The 14540-nt window shown below is 47.9% G+C and overlaps 1 protein-coding gene across 7 annotated transcripts in view; it reads left to right on the top strand.

The window, feature by feature from the left end:
* Positions 1-14540, top strand: part of casp7 (caspase 7, apoptosis-related cysteine peptidase) — a 59661-nt gene that overhangs the window by 24449 nt on the left and 20672 nt on the right. For 2 of the 7 annotated variants that reach the window (XM_038822225.1, XM_038822223.1), the window contains exon 3: positions 6145-6204. The exons of 3 other annotated variants lie outside the window; for them this stretch is intronic. In XM_038822225.1, coding sequence (XP_038678153.1) covers positions 6145-6204 — 60 coding nt within the window. Of the gene's footprint in view, positions 1-6141; positions 6205-14540 lie in introns of all 7 variants that reach the window. 2 more of the 7 variants (XM_038822224.1, XM_038822222.1) reach the window with 1 other exon arrangement.

The raw sequence follows: 14540 nt of genomic DNA, 5'->3' as shown, positions 1-14540 counted from the left end.
CACACTCTCCCTCCTTGTAGGTATGCAACCCTGGCTAACCCTCGCACCCACTTTTTTTCTTCCCCACCCGCAAGCCCCATCCCCTCAGTGTCTCTCCCCACACCTCACACTCGCCCATTCCCACAATCTCACTCCCCTCACTTGCTTGGGGTATTCAAGGCAGCCTCCTTGCTTCATACATCGTCTTCTCATGGCTAAGATTTGATTCTGGGTCTCCTACCTCAACGTTGCTGGCCTGCCCTGCTCAAGCCGCAAACCTGCTCACCTCGCCTGCTTCGGTTTGAGGCCGGCCTCAGCTCATGGTGACTTTTGGCAGCTCGCGCTTCGTGGCTCGCTTGGCCTTCGGCACCCTGTAACTCCCTGTTGCTGTCCTGCTCTGGTCAAGTCACAAACCTGCTCGGCTTTCACAAAAATGAATTAACCTCAGGAGCCTCTGCCTCTCCCTCCTCGCCTAGTTGCCTCTCTTCGTTCCTCGCAACGCGTGCTTCAAGTTAAGCGTCCATACAGATCGGGCAAGTGTTTTCCCGCTCTTTCCGACTCACCAATCAGAATCTGTTTTGCTCTGCATTGCCTAATGATCAGCAAATGCAGAGTAATCAGGCTCTGATTGGATGCCCAGTGCATTGGCCTGCATGGGGCCCTCCCATTGGTTGGGGTCCTGTGCCTCGGCAGGGTGTGTTTCATTATAAATCTACCTCTGCTCAAGAGGTATTGATTCTGAGGTGTCATTGCCTCCCAAAAAATTGGTCAACAGAATTTGCTTTGCTTTCTACCCATGGAATTCTCCAACCTGTGCACAGCAAGAAGAACCTCTGCAAAGACTCACTCCTGCAGCCTGCCACGGTGCGGGTATTTTGTGGACCCGATTACTTCAAGTTTGAGAAATCCTGCTGTCTTGACAACATTATAATGTCTAGCTGCAGAAGCCAAAAAATGGGGCAAAGTGAAACTGCGTTCTGAAGGAAATCTACCCTCCAGAAGCCACTATTGGCACTGCTGCTGCACGTGGAAATTATGAAAACCGACCGCGACAGCAGTCTGTCATTTTTAGGACAAGATCTTTTTTGTTAAACTTTTGAGAAGCTATGAATATTGATCATCTCTAGTTAGGGTGCTGCATGGTGGCCTAAACGGAATGTGTGAACATCTTGTCTGCTTAAGATCTGCTTTAATGTTGCAATAAAAGCTCTAATCAAATTTTTTATAAAACTCTACTGACATTTGGAATGGGAAAACTGTTTCACGTTTAGGACAGTTTTTAATGCTCTGCCCATGGTGAGTTTGGCAGGTGGGGACACCCATCACCTTCTGCCATTGCCCTGACATAAGCCCATGGTGGTGCCAATTGAAGCCCTTGAGTGAGCAAAACTGAACACCCTACTCCAGGTGTTGACTCTGCCCGAGTGCATCCAGATGTTTTATGCTCCTTAATATATTCCAGCCTTTTCCCTATGACAGATGTTAGGCTAACTGGCCTGTAATTTCCTGCTTTCTGTCTCCCTTCTATCTTGAATAGATGAATTTGTTACTTTCTAATTGGATGGGACCGTTCCCGAATCTAGGAATTTTGGAAAATTTCTGGACTGGTTTAGCACACTGGGCTAAATCGCTGGCTTTTAAAGCAGACCAAGGCAGGCCAGCAGCACGGTTCAATTCCCGTACCAGCCTCCCCGAACAGGCGTCGGAATGTGGCGACTAGGGGCTTTTCACAGTAACTTCATTGAAGCCTACTCGTGACAATAAGCGATTTTCATTTTAATTTTAATTTTCAATGCAACTGTTATCCCTGAAACCGCTTCTATTAAGAGCCTGGAATGCAGGCCAACAGGGACTGGGGTCACACTTTAGTTCCAATAGTTTTGTAATGGTGCTTGTCGACATGTGTAATAACCCCTAGGAGACCCATTAATTGATCTGCCCGTGGGACTAATAGAATTCGAGCTCGCCCGATAGTGGGCGGAGGTCCACCTGCTGGGGCTCATAGAAATCGCCTCATAAAAGCCATCCTGGGTTGGGACCAGCGAGATCAGTCGCCCTGATTGGGACATTGGAAGTGTAAGCCATGTTGCAGCCATTACATTTGTTGTCAAACTAAACTTCTTTTGGATTTACCTTCTCGGGACTCCTGAGCTTTTATAACACGGAAGTGAATTCTTCAGCATTCACTCTCATTTTTGAGGTGCGTTTTCATAACTTTTAACTGCCTCAAGTCTATTTCTGCAGAACAGAACACAGTGATATTTCGGAATATCCATGGCTAGTGTAGGTGCTGCAAGATGCAATGTTTCGAAAGCTGACAATTCCAGTCTCATTGAAATGGAGCCATTATGTCTTCCAATCCCTTGCTCCGTTTTGTATAATCCAAAAGGACTTTGATCGTTCTGTAATTTGTTTTGGAGCTATTCCTGTAATTGGTGTGACATTAGACAAATTATTTACAATTGACGCTTGCCAGTGTATAGCTAGTGAGAAGGCTTCTTTTCCCAAGGATACTGGCCTAAAGGTCAGACATAAATTGAACTTTGTGGTCAGTATTTTCCCTGCCAGTTTCTGAATGCTGCTCAAATGGGAGTCAGAAGCCCATGCTGCATGGGTTAACAGTCAGTCAATATGATTTCACCCAGGAGAGCCATTTAACCACCATTAGGTGAGCTTGTTGTTCAAGTAAGGAAGGTGGGTGGGCTCTTAAAGCTGATGGGACAATCAAAGGCCTTCCAGCCAGAAAGTAGCAGCAGGCTATCATAGCCACTAAGCGAAGGGCACTTCAAAATGTATGTTCCTCTCTCCAACATTTTCAAATTTTATGTAAAAAATGGCCTTTGCAGCTGGACCACGATTCTGTGGTGGAGATGGGCGGTGGGGTGGGGGGGTCTTTTCCCACAGAACAAAGAACAATACAGCACAGGAACAGGCCTTTCGGCCCTCCAAGCCTGTACCAGTCATGATACCAACCTTGCCAAACCCCTCAGCACTTCCTTGAGCCATATCCCTCTATACCCATCCTATCCATGTGTTTGTCAAGATGTCTTTTGAACGGTATTAATATATCTGTTTCCACAAGCTCCTCTGGCCACGTGTTCCAGGTAGCCTCTCCAAAGCCTCCACATCCTTCTGGTAGTGTGGCGACCAGAATTGTGTGCAATATTCCAAGTGCGGCCTTACCCAGGTTCTACACAAATGTACCATGACTTGCCAGTTTTTATACTCAATGCCCCATGCCATGAAAATAAGCATTCCGTATGCTTTCTTGACTACCTTGTCCACTTGTGTTGCCATCTTCAAAGACCTGTGGACCTGCACGCCCAGATCTCTCTGACTTTTTATAGCCCCAGGAGTTTTACCATTTACAGTATATTTCCCCTCTGTATGTACTAAAATGCATTACCTCACATTTGTCCGGATTAAACTCCATTTGTCATTTCTCTGCCCAAGTCTCCAACCTATCTATGTCCTGCTGTATCTTCTGACAATCCTCAACATTATCTGCCACTCCAGCAACCTTGGTGTCATCCGCGAACTTACTAATCAGACCTGCTACATTTTCCTCCAAATCATTTATGTACACCACAAACAACTGAGGCCTAAGCACCGATCCCTGTGGACCACTAGTCACAACCTTCCATTCAGAAAAACACCCTTCTACTGCTAACCTTTGCTTTCTGTGACCGAGCCAGTTCTGTATCCATCTTACCACCTCACCTCTGATCCTTCTCTTATTGTACCAGTCTGCCATGAGGCACGTTGTCAAAGGCTTTACTGAAGTCCATGTAAACAACATCCACCGCCCTCCCCTTATCAATCATCTTTGTCACCTCCTCAGAAAAAACAATCAGGTTAGTGAGGCATGACCTCCCCTACACAAGTCTCCAGTGTTCCTGGCATGCTGGGCATCATTTCACCATTCTCTCTTGATGTCGCCGTCAATTCCAGACCACCACACATAGCTCCTTGCAAGCATCTTCATCTTTGAGGTCCCAGATGTACACTATGAAGATTCTGCAGGATCGTCTCTTGACCAGACTGCGGGATGACCATGCGAGCTCCCCATAGGAGGATACTGTCCTCCACCAGTGTTTCATGATGTAGGCTGCTTGGTGCTTCCCTGTAAAACGACCGTGCAGGATGAGGTGGCGTGGTTTTGCCAACGTGAGATCCCTCTGAGTCCAAGTACAAATCTACACGGCCGTCACTGGAAGAGTGTCCACGAATTCAGCGTTTCCACGCTCTCGACCGTTACTGGTGGAGGTGGGGCTCATAGGCAGCAGGAGAAAACTGAGGGCATCAGTGTTTGCTACTCGATCAATTTATGGAGGCACGACCTCCCCTTCACAAAACCATGCTGTCAATTGCTTACGAGTATTTGTTTCTGATGCTCGATCAATGACTCCAGAAGCGAGATTGGATGACAATTGAAGGCTTTATTGGACAAGATGTTTCCCCCAGCAGCGCAGGTACAGAATGCAGCTGCTAGGGAGACACAGGCTCTTACACTCCGCCTTACTGGAGCCAGCAGGCAGGCTTCACCAATGATATTGCTGCCTCAGGTACCTCCCACACCAATGGTCTTACAGCATCAACCTAGGTACCGTAATACCCCTAATACCGACTACCCCAGTTTCCAAATGGTTATAAATCCTATCCCTGAGAACTCTCTCCAATAAGTTACCTACTACCAATGTGAGGCTCACCGGCCTATAGTTTCCAGGATTATCCCTGCTACCTTCCTTAAACAGCGGTCTATAGGGTGGCCTCTAGCTGCTGCTTCAACCAGCCAAGCAGTAAAGGGTGGCCTTTAGGCCTGCAAGGGGAGCTGGCCCCTCAGAATACTGCAGGCGGAAGGGGAGCACCTTCAGGCAGCTAGATTCTCCCTCCCCAAGTGCCTTTGGAGGCCAGCTGGAAAATCTCAGTCAGCTCCCTTCAGTAGGCCTTAATCACCCCGTAACTATTTTAACCCCCCCCCCCCCCCCCGCCCCCCCCCCGCCCCCGCCTCACACACTCCACACAGTCCCAACGTTCCATCTCTGGGAAAATGGCCTATTAGAGGATGGCCAGAGAACTGCCATGCAGGCCGGTGGCATGAAATTCCAAGTCTACCCTCCTCTGGTCACATCCCTGACAGCAGCTGAAAATGCAATCCTTTATGCCTGATTCCATAACTGAATCTTAATTTAATCCTCCTCCAACACCGGAACATTAAGATACCCTTGGACCAATGTCTCAAACTCGGGGTCAAAACCGTCTTGGGAGTAAATGGGAGGCACTGAGGGGGGAAATTCAATGGTTGGCTAGTGTTGACTACACTTTATCAGAGACCTTTTGACTGAGGACTAGTCTGTGGGATTGCCACAACCAAAGAGAAGTAATATTAAAATGGACAAAACTGATGACTATCCAGATGGTGTGCCATGATTAGTAGACCATAAGACCATTGTAAAATGGTGTGTAGGATAAATTTGTTTTGTTTTAGCTCTAGTGTGATGTTGCAATATGGTAATCTACTTCTGCGTCATTAATAATTTGACTTTGACAACTTGTGTGTTTATGCTGCTACAGGAGGCAAAACTCCAACAGTGACAAACTGGCAACTTAAGGGTAACATTAAATTGAAAACTCGGAATCTGGCTCTACTGCGTTAGAATTTATCGGCAAACATGAAAACACAAAAGTGTTAAGCCACTTTGTGATTCAGTCCTTCATTTCTTTCTGTCTTATCATAACCTCACACAGAAATGTACATGTGGAAATATTTGATTGTTATGATTGCGTAAAATGTATTTGTTTTCGCACACCTATAACGTTTAGGGCAATTCTGCTGGGTGTGTCTTTAGCTAGAAACACATTGCACTCTTCAAACTTGGGCATTCCCGCAGCAAAAATATTTGCATATTTTTGATCAAATTTTTATTACAGGAAGTAGATCATTTTAAAACAGGACGTTGGGCAGTAATTCAGTTCTGACATGTCTGAAGATTGTTATTTTTACTAATTCCACTTAGTTGTAAAAATAAATGTGCTTCTTTTATGCTGCTCACTGCTGAATTAAAATAGCCTTAACGCATGGTTTTATTGAAGTGGCTAAGCAGCGTAAGTGATGTAGTCTGACACTTGTGACTTACAGGCATATAATCGCTCTTGTATCAGCAGATCTACCCCGGGTGAATTCATCTGCGTGCACAGACTCAAAACATCTCTCCCTTCAATAAAGTAAGCTTTCTGCCCCAAATAAAACTGCCCTACCCTAACACAGTGATGTATTTCTAATAATAATAATCTTTATTAGTGTCGCAAGTAGGCTTTTATTAACACTGCAGTGAAGTTACTGTGAAAAGCCCCTAGTTGCCACATTCCAGCGCCTGTTCGTTTGCACTGAGGGAGAAGTCAATGTGAAATTCACCTAACAAGCACCTTTGCCCATCTTTCGGGACTTGTGGCAGGAAACTGGAGCACCTGGAGGAAACCCACGCAGACGCGGGGAGAACGGGTAGACTCTGCACAGACAGTGACCCAAGCCGGGAATCGAACCCGGGACCCTGGCTCAGTGAAGCCACAGTGCTAACCACTGTGCTGCCGTGCCGCTCAGCTAGATTCTCAACCCTGAAACTGAGGGCAAGTGTCCACTTTGTGAAGTGCGTCTGAATCAGAATGAATGTGAATATGCCTCTGGTCAAGAATTGCAGCAAAACATGGGCAGTTGTGCCTGTTGCATATGCCAGCCTACATATACCCATGTTGTATATTGTTAAATCCTTTTTAACCAGCCAGTTCAGTTATGTGTGTCATGGTGCTGCACATTGTGTTTATGTTGCGCAAGGCTGTGTAATGAGGTATCAGATAAAATAATCTAATGGTTTTTCTAACTTGACTTCGCCATTCAGAACAAAAGCTTTCCTCATACATTCTCAATGTTTTAACAGCAAGGTTTTAATCATGATCAACGATTTGGGGTGGGATTCTCCATCGGCGGAATCCTCGGCTTCGCCGGCAGCGCACTTGCGGCCGTAGATTTCCCGACGGCATGGGGGTACCCACAATGGGAAACCCCATTGGCTGGCTGCCGGGGTGGAGGATCCCGCTGCCGGCAAGGGCTCACCACACCAGAAACTGGGTGCGGCGAGACGGAGAATCCCACCCAGGTTTCCAGTAGTTACTCCAAATTCAGAAAAAGGAAAGACTTGCATTTATATAGCATCTTTCATAGCCCCCAGAGAAGGCAAAACTTTACAGCCCATGAAGGACATGAGAATGTAGTCACTGTTGTAAATTAGGAAACACAACAGCCAAATTGTGCAGAGCGAACTTTCACAAACTGGAATGTGGTAATGTTCAGATACTCTGTATTTGTGATGTTGATTGGGGGCTGACATCCCTGTTCTTCAGAATAGTCCCATGAGGGGCGCCATTCTCCCAAAGGGAGACTAAGTCCCGACGCCGGAGTGAAAACCGGAGTGTTTCACTCCAGCGTCGGAGCCCGCTCCCAGCCCCCTATTCTTCCACCCCCGGGGGGCTAGGAGTGGGGTCGCGTCTTTTATGTGCGCTGGGCCTTGGCGCCACGTAAAAAGCAGCGCCGCGTAAATGACGCGGCCGGCGTCGCGTAAATGACGTCACCTGCGCATATGCATGCGCGGTTGCCGTCCTCCCCTAGGCCACCCCGCAAGAAGATGGCAGATGGATCTTGTGGGGCGGCGGAGGAAAGGAAGTCCTCCTTTAGAGTGGCCGGCCCGCCGATCGGCGTGCACCGATCGCGGGCCAGACCCCATCGGAGGCCCCCTCCACCCCGGTGAAGGAACCCCCCTCCCCCCGCCCCCCCACAGGCCGCCCCCCCTCAGCATTCCCGCACAGTTCCCGCCGGCAGCGACCAGGTGTGGACAGAGCTGGCGGGACTGTCAGACTTTTCACCAGCCGCTCGGCCCATCCGGGCAGGGAGTCACCGCAAACGGTGAGTGGCAATTCTCCGAACAGCCCGGCGCGATTCGCACAGCGCTGGTTTTGCGGGGGGTGTGGGAGAATCGCGTGAGGGTGTTGGGGCGGCGTGGCACGACTCGCACGGCGCCCAGGCGATTCTCCCACCCGGCATGGGGGGGGGGAGGGGGGGGGGGGGGGGGGGGAGAATAGAGTCATGCCAACACTGGTATGCAGACATTCCACTCTGGGTTAATGCTTTATTTTCCTTCATTTAATTTTCGATTAAAAATTCTCCTCTTCATTATTCTTTTATGTATTAGCAAGCAAGGCTACTCGGTCAGAACCCACAGGTTTATAGGCCTGAAACAACCAATGAGGTGGAGCGATTCTCTTTCTGGAACAGAATTAAGTTTGAGACTTTTACTTTGACCCTGTAAATATTTGCTGCCAGTTTAAACTTGCCACAAAATCTGTACTAACCTGTAGAACAACAAATGAACAAAAAATAATGGCTATACCTGTATATAGATTTTCAAAAAAGCAATAAAGATGCCATACAAGAAACCTGTGTCAAATGGAACGCGCATTAAAGTAAGGGGAGAGTGAAGTCATTTGATCGAGATTTTGAGAGAGTAGAAAGCTAAGGGTAGCGAGTAACATTAACTAAAGAATTACATTTTTTAAAACAGCAGGACAAAGCAAACAAACAATGGCGCTCGCTCCTGATCTTGAAGAAAACCTTCCTGAGAGAGTGCAGGGTAGCACAGTGCTTAGCACTGTTGCTTCACAGTGCCAGGGTCTCAGGTTCGATTCCCATCTTGGGTGATGTTCTGCATTTTCTCCCCGTGTCTGCGTGGGTTTCCTCTGGGTGCTCCAGTTTTCTCCCACAAGTCCCTAATGACATGCTGTTAGGTAATTTGGACATTCTGAATTCCCCCTCACTGTACCCGAACAGGCGCCGGAATGTGGCGACTGGGGGCTTTTCAAAGTAACTTCATTGCAGTGTTAATGTAAGCCTACTTGCGACAATAAGATTGTTATATTATTATAACCATCTCTTGATAAGGGGACTTTACCTCCATCTGTTGTGCAACATTCTTTTACGGTGTTTTCGCCAGGGAGCTCCAGTGGTATCAATCAAGCTGGCCCAGCAGACAATCAAGTTAAAGAATTCTCTCAAACCATGAAAGAGGAAATGAAAGGGTACTGAAGTCAAACAAGTTCTTTAAACATTTGGCACAGCAAAACCTAAAAATTGGGACATATACACGGGGTGGAGGGGGTGGGGGGGGGGCGGAGGAGACAAACGCTGAAATAAAAATTTATTAATTTTTAAATCTAGAAATTAATCATAATGGAGATGCTTCACACTCCACAAATGTGAAATAATATTTTCAGAATTATTACTCACGTCATCATCTAAAGACTGACTTAACAGAGTGCAACTTTTAACCAGCTTTATAGAATTTACAGTGCAGAAGGGGGCCATTCGGCCCATCGAGTCTGCACCGGTTCTTGAAAAGAGCACCCTACTCAAGCCCAATGGCTTCACAGATCCAGGGTCCCAGGTTTGATTGCTGGCTTGGGTCACTGTCTGTGCGGAGTCTGCACGTTCTCCTCATGTCTGCGTGGGTTTCCTCCGGGTGCTCCGGTTTCTTCCCACAAGTCCTGAAAGACATGCTATTAGGTAATTTAGACATTCTGAATTCTCCCTCAGTTTACCCGAACAGGCGCCGGAATGTGGCGACTACGGGCTTTTCATAGTAACTTCATTGCCGCATTAATGTAAGGCTACTTGTGACAATAAGGATTATTATTATAAGAATCAGATACCTTCCGAGGTCACGGCCAAATCTTCCCCTGTATTGAGGTTCCTGGTGGCGGAAGCCCCACCCAATCAACAAGGAGTTCATGCATGCCAAAGATTTTTAGCTCAGGTTGGGCGTGGTTGATTACCCACAGAAATACGTAGCCTAGAACAGCTATTTGAATATGTCAGAGGCCAGAAGCTCCTCATGGCACCCACACCAGTGAGAGCAGTGGCTGCTGGCAGCAATAGACCCGTCAGACACTCGATCATTGGGCAACTGCAGACCAAGGTCACGGGTCACAGGTGGGGTTTGGGCAAGAGGGACTGAGGAGGGGAGGTGTGGCCAGAGGTAAGGGCGGGGGTGCAACATTTAGAGGCACATCCCCAACTCAATGTTGCGTCCTTCGTTAGGCATAGAGTGCCTGATTATGAAAAACACCTCAGGAGGGAAACAGAACAGGGTTTGCAAGGTGACCTTCCAAGGGCCAGGAAAGCCATGTGGCCTCCATTTAATCCCCTAGGCAACACTAATTCACTAATTTGTTGTGAACCCGGGATGATGGGTGACATTGAACTCATGAATGAGCCAAAATGGCATCTCAATGGAGATAGCTAGGGATTACACTTTCGACCCTTGGGCCCCCTGCTCTGAATTAATTGGTGTGGGTTTTACCACTGCTAGGTGACTGAAGTGGGACTCTCCACAATTAAATGGGTCACTCCACCATGTTGCCCAGCTCGATAGGCGGCATTAAATCCAGCCCTTTGAGTTTGAAAAGTCCGGCCCGCGGTTCTCCACTGAATATTTTTCTTCGTCTTGAGTCAATCAGAATGATTAATTGTTGAATTAATTTGGGATCTGGACAATTGATCTGCTGCTAAATTTGGTCTGCTAACCTTTTGACACTTCCTCTACAGTAATACTAAACAATAATATTCGCTTATGCTTTGGTTGATTTGCATTGTCCACTTTCACAATTTTAAAGCAACCTTCCAAAAGGTTGAGCTGTTGATTATGATGTGTCCAGAAATAAATCTGAGTATTTAATAGACTTAGTATTTTAATTGCGATGGGGCACAACTTTGGCCATACAGCCACGCAATACATTGGGCGATTCAGCGGCCTCATCGCACCCGACTTGATGTCGGGACCAGGCCATTGAATCTCGTGAGAGGCCTCTCGTGTGATTTGTACCTCTCAAAACGCCTCGCATAATTTTGTTAAATCTCGTGAAACATCGTGATCTGGATCTCGCCCTCACTGGGCATGACCCAGATCTACATATTTAAATATCCATTAGGCTCACTTAAAGATGCATTGGATTTTCCCGCTGCCCGGGACATAATGGGAGACCTCGCTAGGGCACTATTTAGTATTGGTTTCCACAAACGTGGACCAGTCATAATGGCATCTGGGATGTGGTTCTCAGGCCATTAGAGACTCTCAGGTGGTCGGGACAGGGCAGGATGGCACCCTGACACTTCTGGTACCCGAGCACCCTGGCAGTGCCACCCTGACATTTCCACTGTGTTAGGGTGGAACTGCGAGGCTGGAAGGGGCAATGTCACGGTGCCAGGCGTGAGGTTGGCACCGCCAGGGGTGCTTTACCATGTGGAGGGAGATGACGGGGTGTTCCCGGGGGCCTCCCCGAGGATTATGGGGGGGGGGGGGGCTGAAACGCAGGAGCGGGGGAGATTGAGGCAGCCAGACAAAATGGTGCCCTGATAAGCCAGGAGCCTTTACTGCTGGGCAGCCCACCAGTAAAAGACAGAGCGAAACGCCCCATGGCCAAAGAAAAATGGCAAAGTGCTGTTGGATAACAGGGTGTTCCTCGGCATTCCAGCCACTGGAAAACATCCCACCAAGCAAAGATTTTTTTTCACTGGTGAATTGAGCCCTTTTTTACGCTGCTTTTTGCTACATCTGCTGAACTGAACAAATTTTGTTTTGAATGGATCAAGAGATTAACTTAAAGTAGTTCCTTGTTGAATTCATTTATCGTGGCATATATCTCAAATGTCTGGTATTTATACCAGTAGAATTTGAAACTTTTACACTTGACAATGGGCAGGAAATAAAATGCAGGGGGAAGAAAAGCCAGAATATACCCATGGGAAGTGTAAATCTGGAACTTGGGAGATTCCGAGTTAGTTTTCTCATTGCTTCTGAGCTCTACCATAGAAGAATTCTCTATTTATTTTCTCTTTGGAGAACACAACACTAAATATTTATGCAAATAGTTTGAATGTATCTTGGCATAATTTTGGATCATGCTTTTATGTCAACAGGATGTTCATGCATGCCAAAGATGTTTAGCACAGATTGGGAGTGTTTGACTACATTGTCAGGCAGTGCATTCTGGATCCTAACCACTCGTTGGAAGGAGAAATGTTTTCCCCCTGTCACCTCTGGTTCTTTTGCCAATCACCTTAAATCTGTCACTTCTGGTCCTATTGCCAATCACTTTAAATTTGTCACCTCTAGTTCCGGACCCTTGTGTCAATGGAACAGTTTTGCTCAATCTACACAGTCCAGACACTCTTGAGCAGCTTTCTCTTCTGAAGGAGAACAGCTCAATTTAACCAATCTGTTTATTCAACAGACGTCAATCCGGGCTAAGTGTTGACGCCGGCGTGAAGCCCTGAGTGATTCATGCCAGTGTCAACAGGCCCCTTGGCCCAGCGATTCAGTGGCCCACAGGGGGCTAACACGGCGACGGAGTGCTCCAAGCAGCTCCAGCGCCGATACGCGGCCCTGCGGTGCCGGCACGGGTCCGAGCATGCGCGCGGCAGCTGTTTCTGCGCGTGCGCATGGTGGCCATTTCTGCGTTGGCGCTGTGCAACATGGTGTAGTGACACAGCAGGCCCGCACGGAAGAAGGTAGACCGCCCCCCCAGATCGCGCGTGCCCGCCGATCGGTTTACATTGCCTCTCCTCTTCCTTCCCAACAAAATCTATCACTTAACGTTTCTCTACAATAAATTTTAACCTGTCAATTCTACCAGCCGAGCTCTGTCCTCTTGGAGTCTTTCAGTATCCTCCTCACAGTGAACCATATTTCCAAGTTTTGTATCGTCTGCAGGTTTTGAAGTTGTGTCCTGAACACCCAAGTCTAGGTCATCATTTCTCAAGTATATGACAGCAATTTTAGGACAGCAATTTCTTTTTTTTCTGAAAATCTTTTTATTGGCCTTTCTCATATTTATAAACAGTTGTTACTTATATACATTACATTTTTCTTGCCCGCGCTAATTTGCTTTATTTTATAGAGAGGTTTGTTTTGTCCTTCATTTGACTAACTGTAAGTATATTTTGCTGCCCTCTGGATCGGTCTATGATGTCCTCCCCTTCCTCCTTTTTTCCTCTCCCATTTTTCTTCCCTGGTTTGCTCCTCATTGCTGGCCTTGAACAGTTTTGGAACATTTCAACGAACTGCCCCAAAGTATCCAGGAAGCCTTCCTCTGACCCTCGGGTGGAGAAATTCTGAGAGTTCAGCCAGCCAGTCTGCAGCTTTGGGTGGTGCTGCCGATCGCCAGCCGAGCAGGATTCTCCGGCGTGAGATTAGGGAAGCGAAAGCAAGGGCGTTGGCCCACTTCCCCATGTGTAGCTCTGGCTGCTCCGATACACCGAAGATTGCCACAATTGGGCATGGCTTCACCCTCACCCCCACAACCTTGGACATTGCCTCGGAGAAGGCTGTCCAGAACCCAGCAAGTGTGGGTGTGGTTGGCCAGGCCCCTCTGGCACCGTTCACATTTGTCTTCCACATCCGGGAAGAGCCTGCTCATTCGGGCTCTGGTCAGGTGCGCTCTGTGCACCACTTTGAGCTGCATTAGGCTTAGCCTTGCGCAGGAGGAGATGGAGCTCACCCTGCTCAGTGCTTCGCTCCAGAGTTCCATCCCACCTCTGACCCAGTTCGTCCTCCCATTTTTGCCTGGTCCCGTCCAGTGGTGTTCGGGCTCTGTCCAGTAGCTGTCCGTATATTTTTCCACATAGCCCCACCTTCATGCTGCGTGTGCCGATCAGGTCCTCTAGTAGTGTGCTTTCTGGGGCCCCGGGGTACCCTACTGTCTCTTTGCGGAGGAAGTGCTTTATTTGGAGGTGTCTCAATTCCTGTCCTCTCGATAGTTTCCACTTCCTTGTCAGTTTGTCCGGTGTCGCCAGTCTGTGCCCTACGTAAAAGTCCCCGACCGTCAGTGTCCTCCCGTCCCGCCTCCATCTTTTGAAGGTGGTATCTAGAATGGCTGGGGGAATCTGTGATTGCCGCAGATGGGGGCCATAGGGGACATTCTGGCTATCCTGAAGTGCTGTCTCAACTGGGTCCACGTTCCCAGCGTGGCCGCTACCACTGGGCTCGTTGTGTACCTTGTTGAGGAGGATGGGAGTGCTGCTGTGGCCGGGGCCCGGAGGGTCATTCCTTTACAGGATGCCTCCTCCATTTGTACCCAATCTGCGTCCCGCCAGGGGGAGTGGGAGTGAGCCCCACCATTGCAGGTCTTCTCTTACCTCCTCCACCAGGCTGGTCAGGTTCCACTTGTGGATCTGTGTCCATTTTCTGGCTATTTGGATCCCCAGGTAACGGAATCTGTTCTGGGCTGTTTTGAGCGGGAGCCCCTTCAGCTCTGTCCCTACCCCTTTTGTGTTCACTGGGAAAGGACAGCAATTTCATGCTCTTTCTTAAATATTCAGATGAAATATTTGATTGTATACTTTTTTCTTAGGTGATCTAGCAAAAAGAGCAAATTATTAATATCCAAACAAAGTCAACAAATGTGTGTGTGTCTTCATACAAATACTGTATTGCACACTAGCTGATATTCAAGCAACA

This window comes from Scyliorhinus canicula, chromosome 16, assembly GCF_902713615.1.
Source record: "Scyliorhinus canicula chromosome 16, sScyCan1.1, whole genome shotgun sequence".
NCBI lineage: Eukaryota > Metazoa > Chordata > Chondrichthyes > Carcharhiniformes > Scyliorhinidae > Scyliorhinus > Scyliorhinus canicula.
The sequence above is the reverse complement of the archived record's forward strand: the minus strand, read 5'-3'. Positions and strand labels throughout refer to the sequence as shown.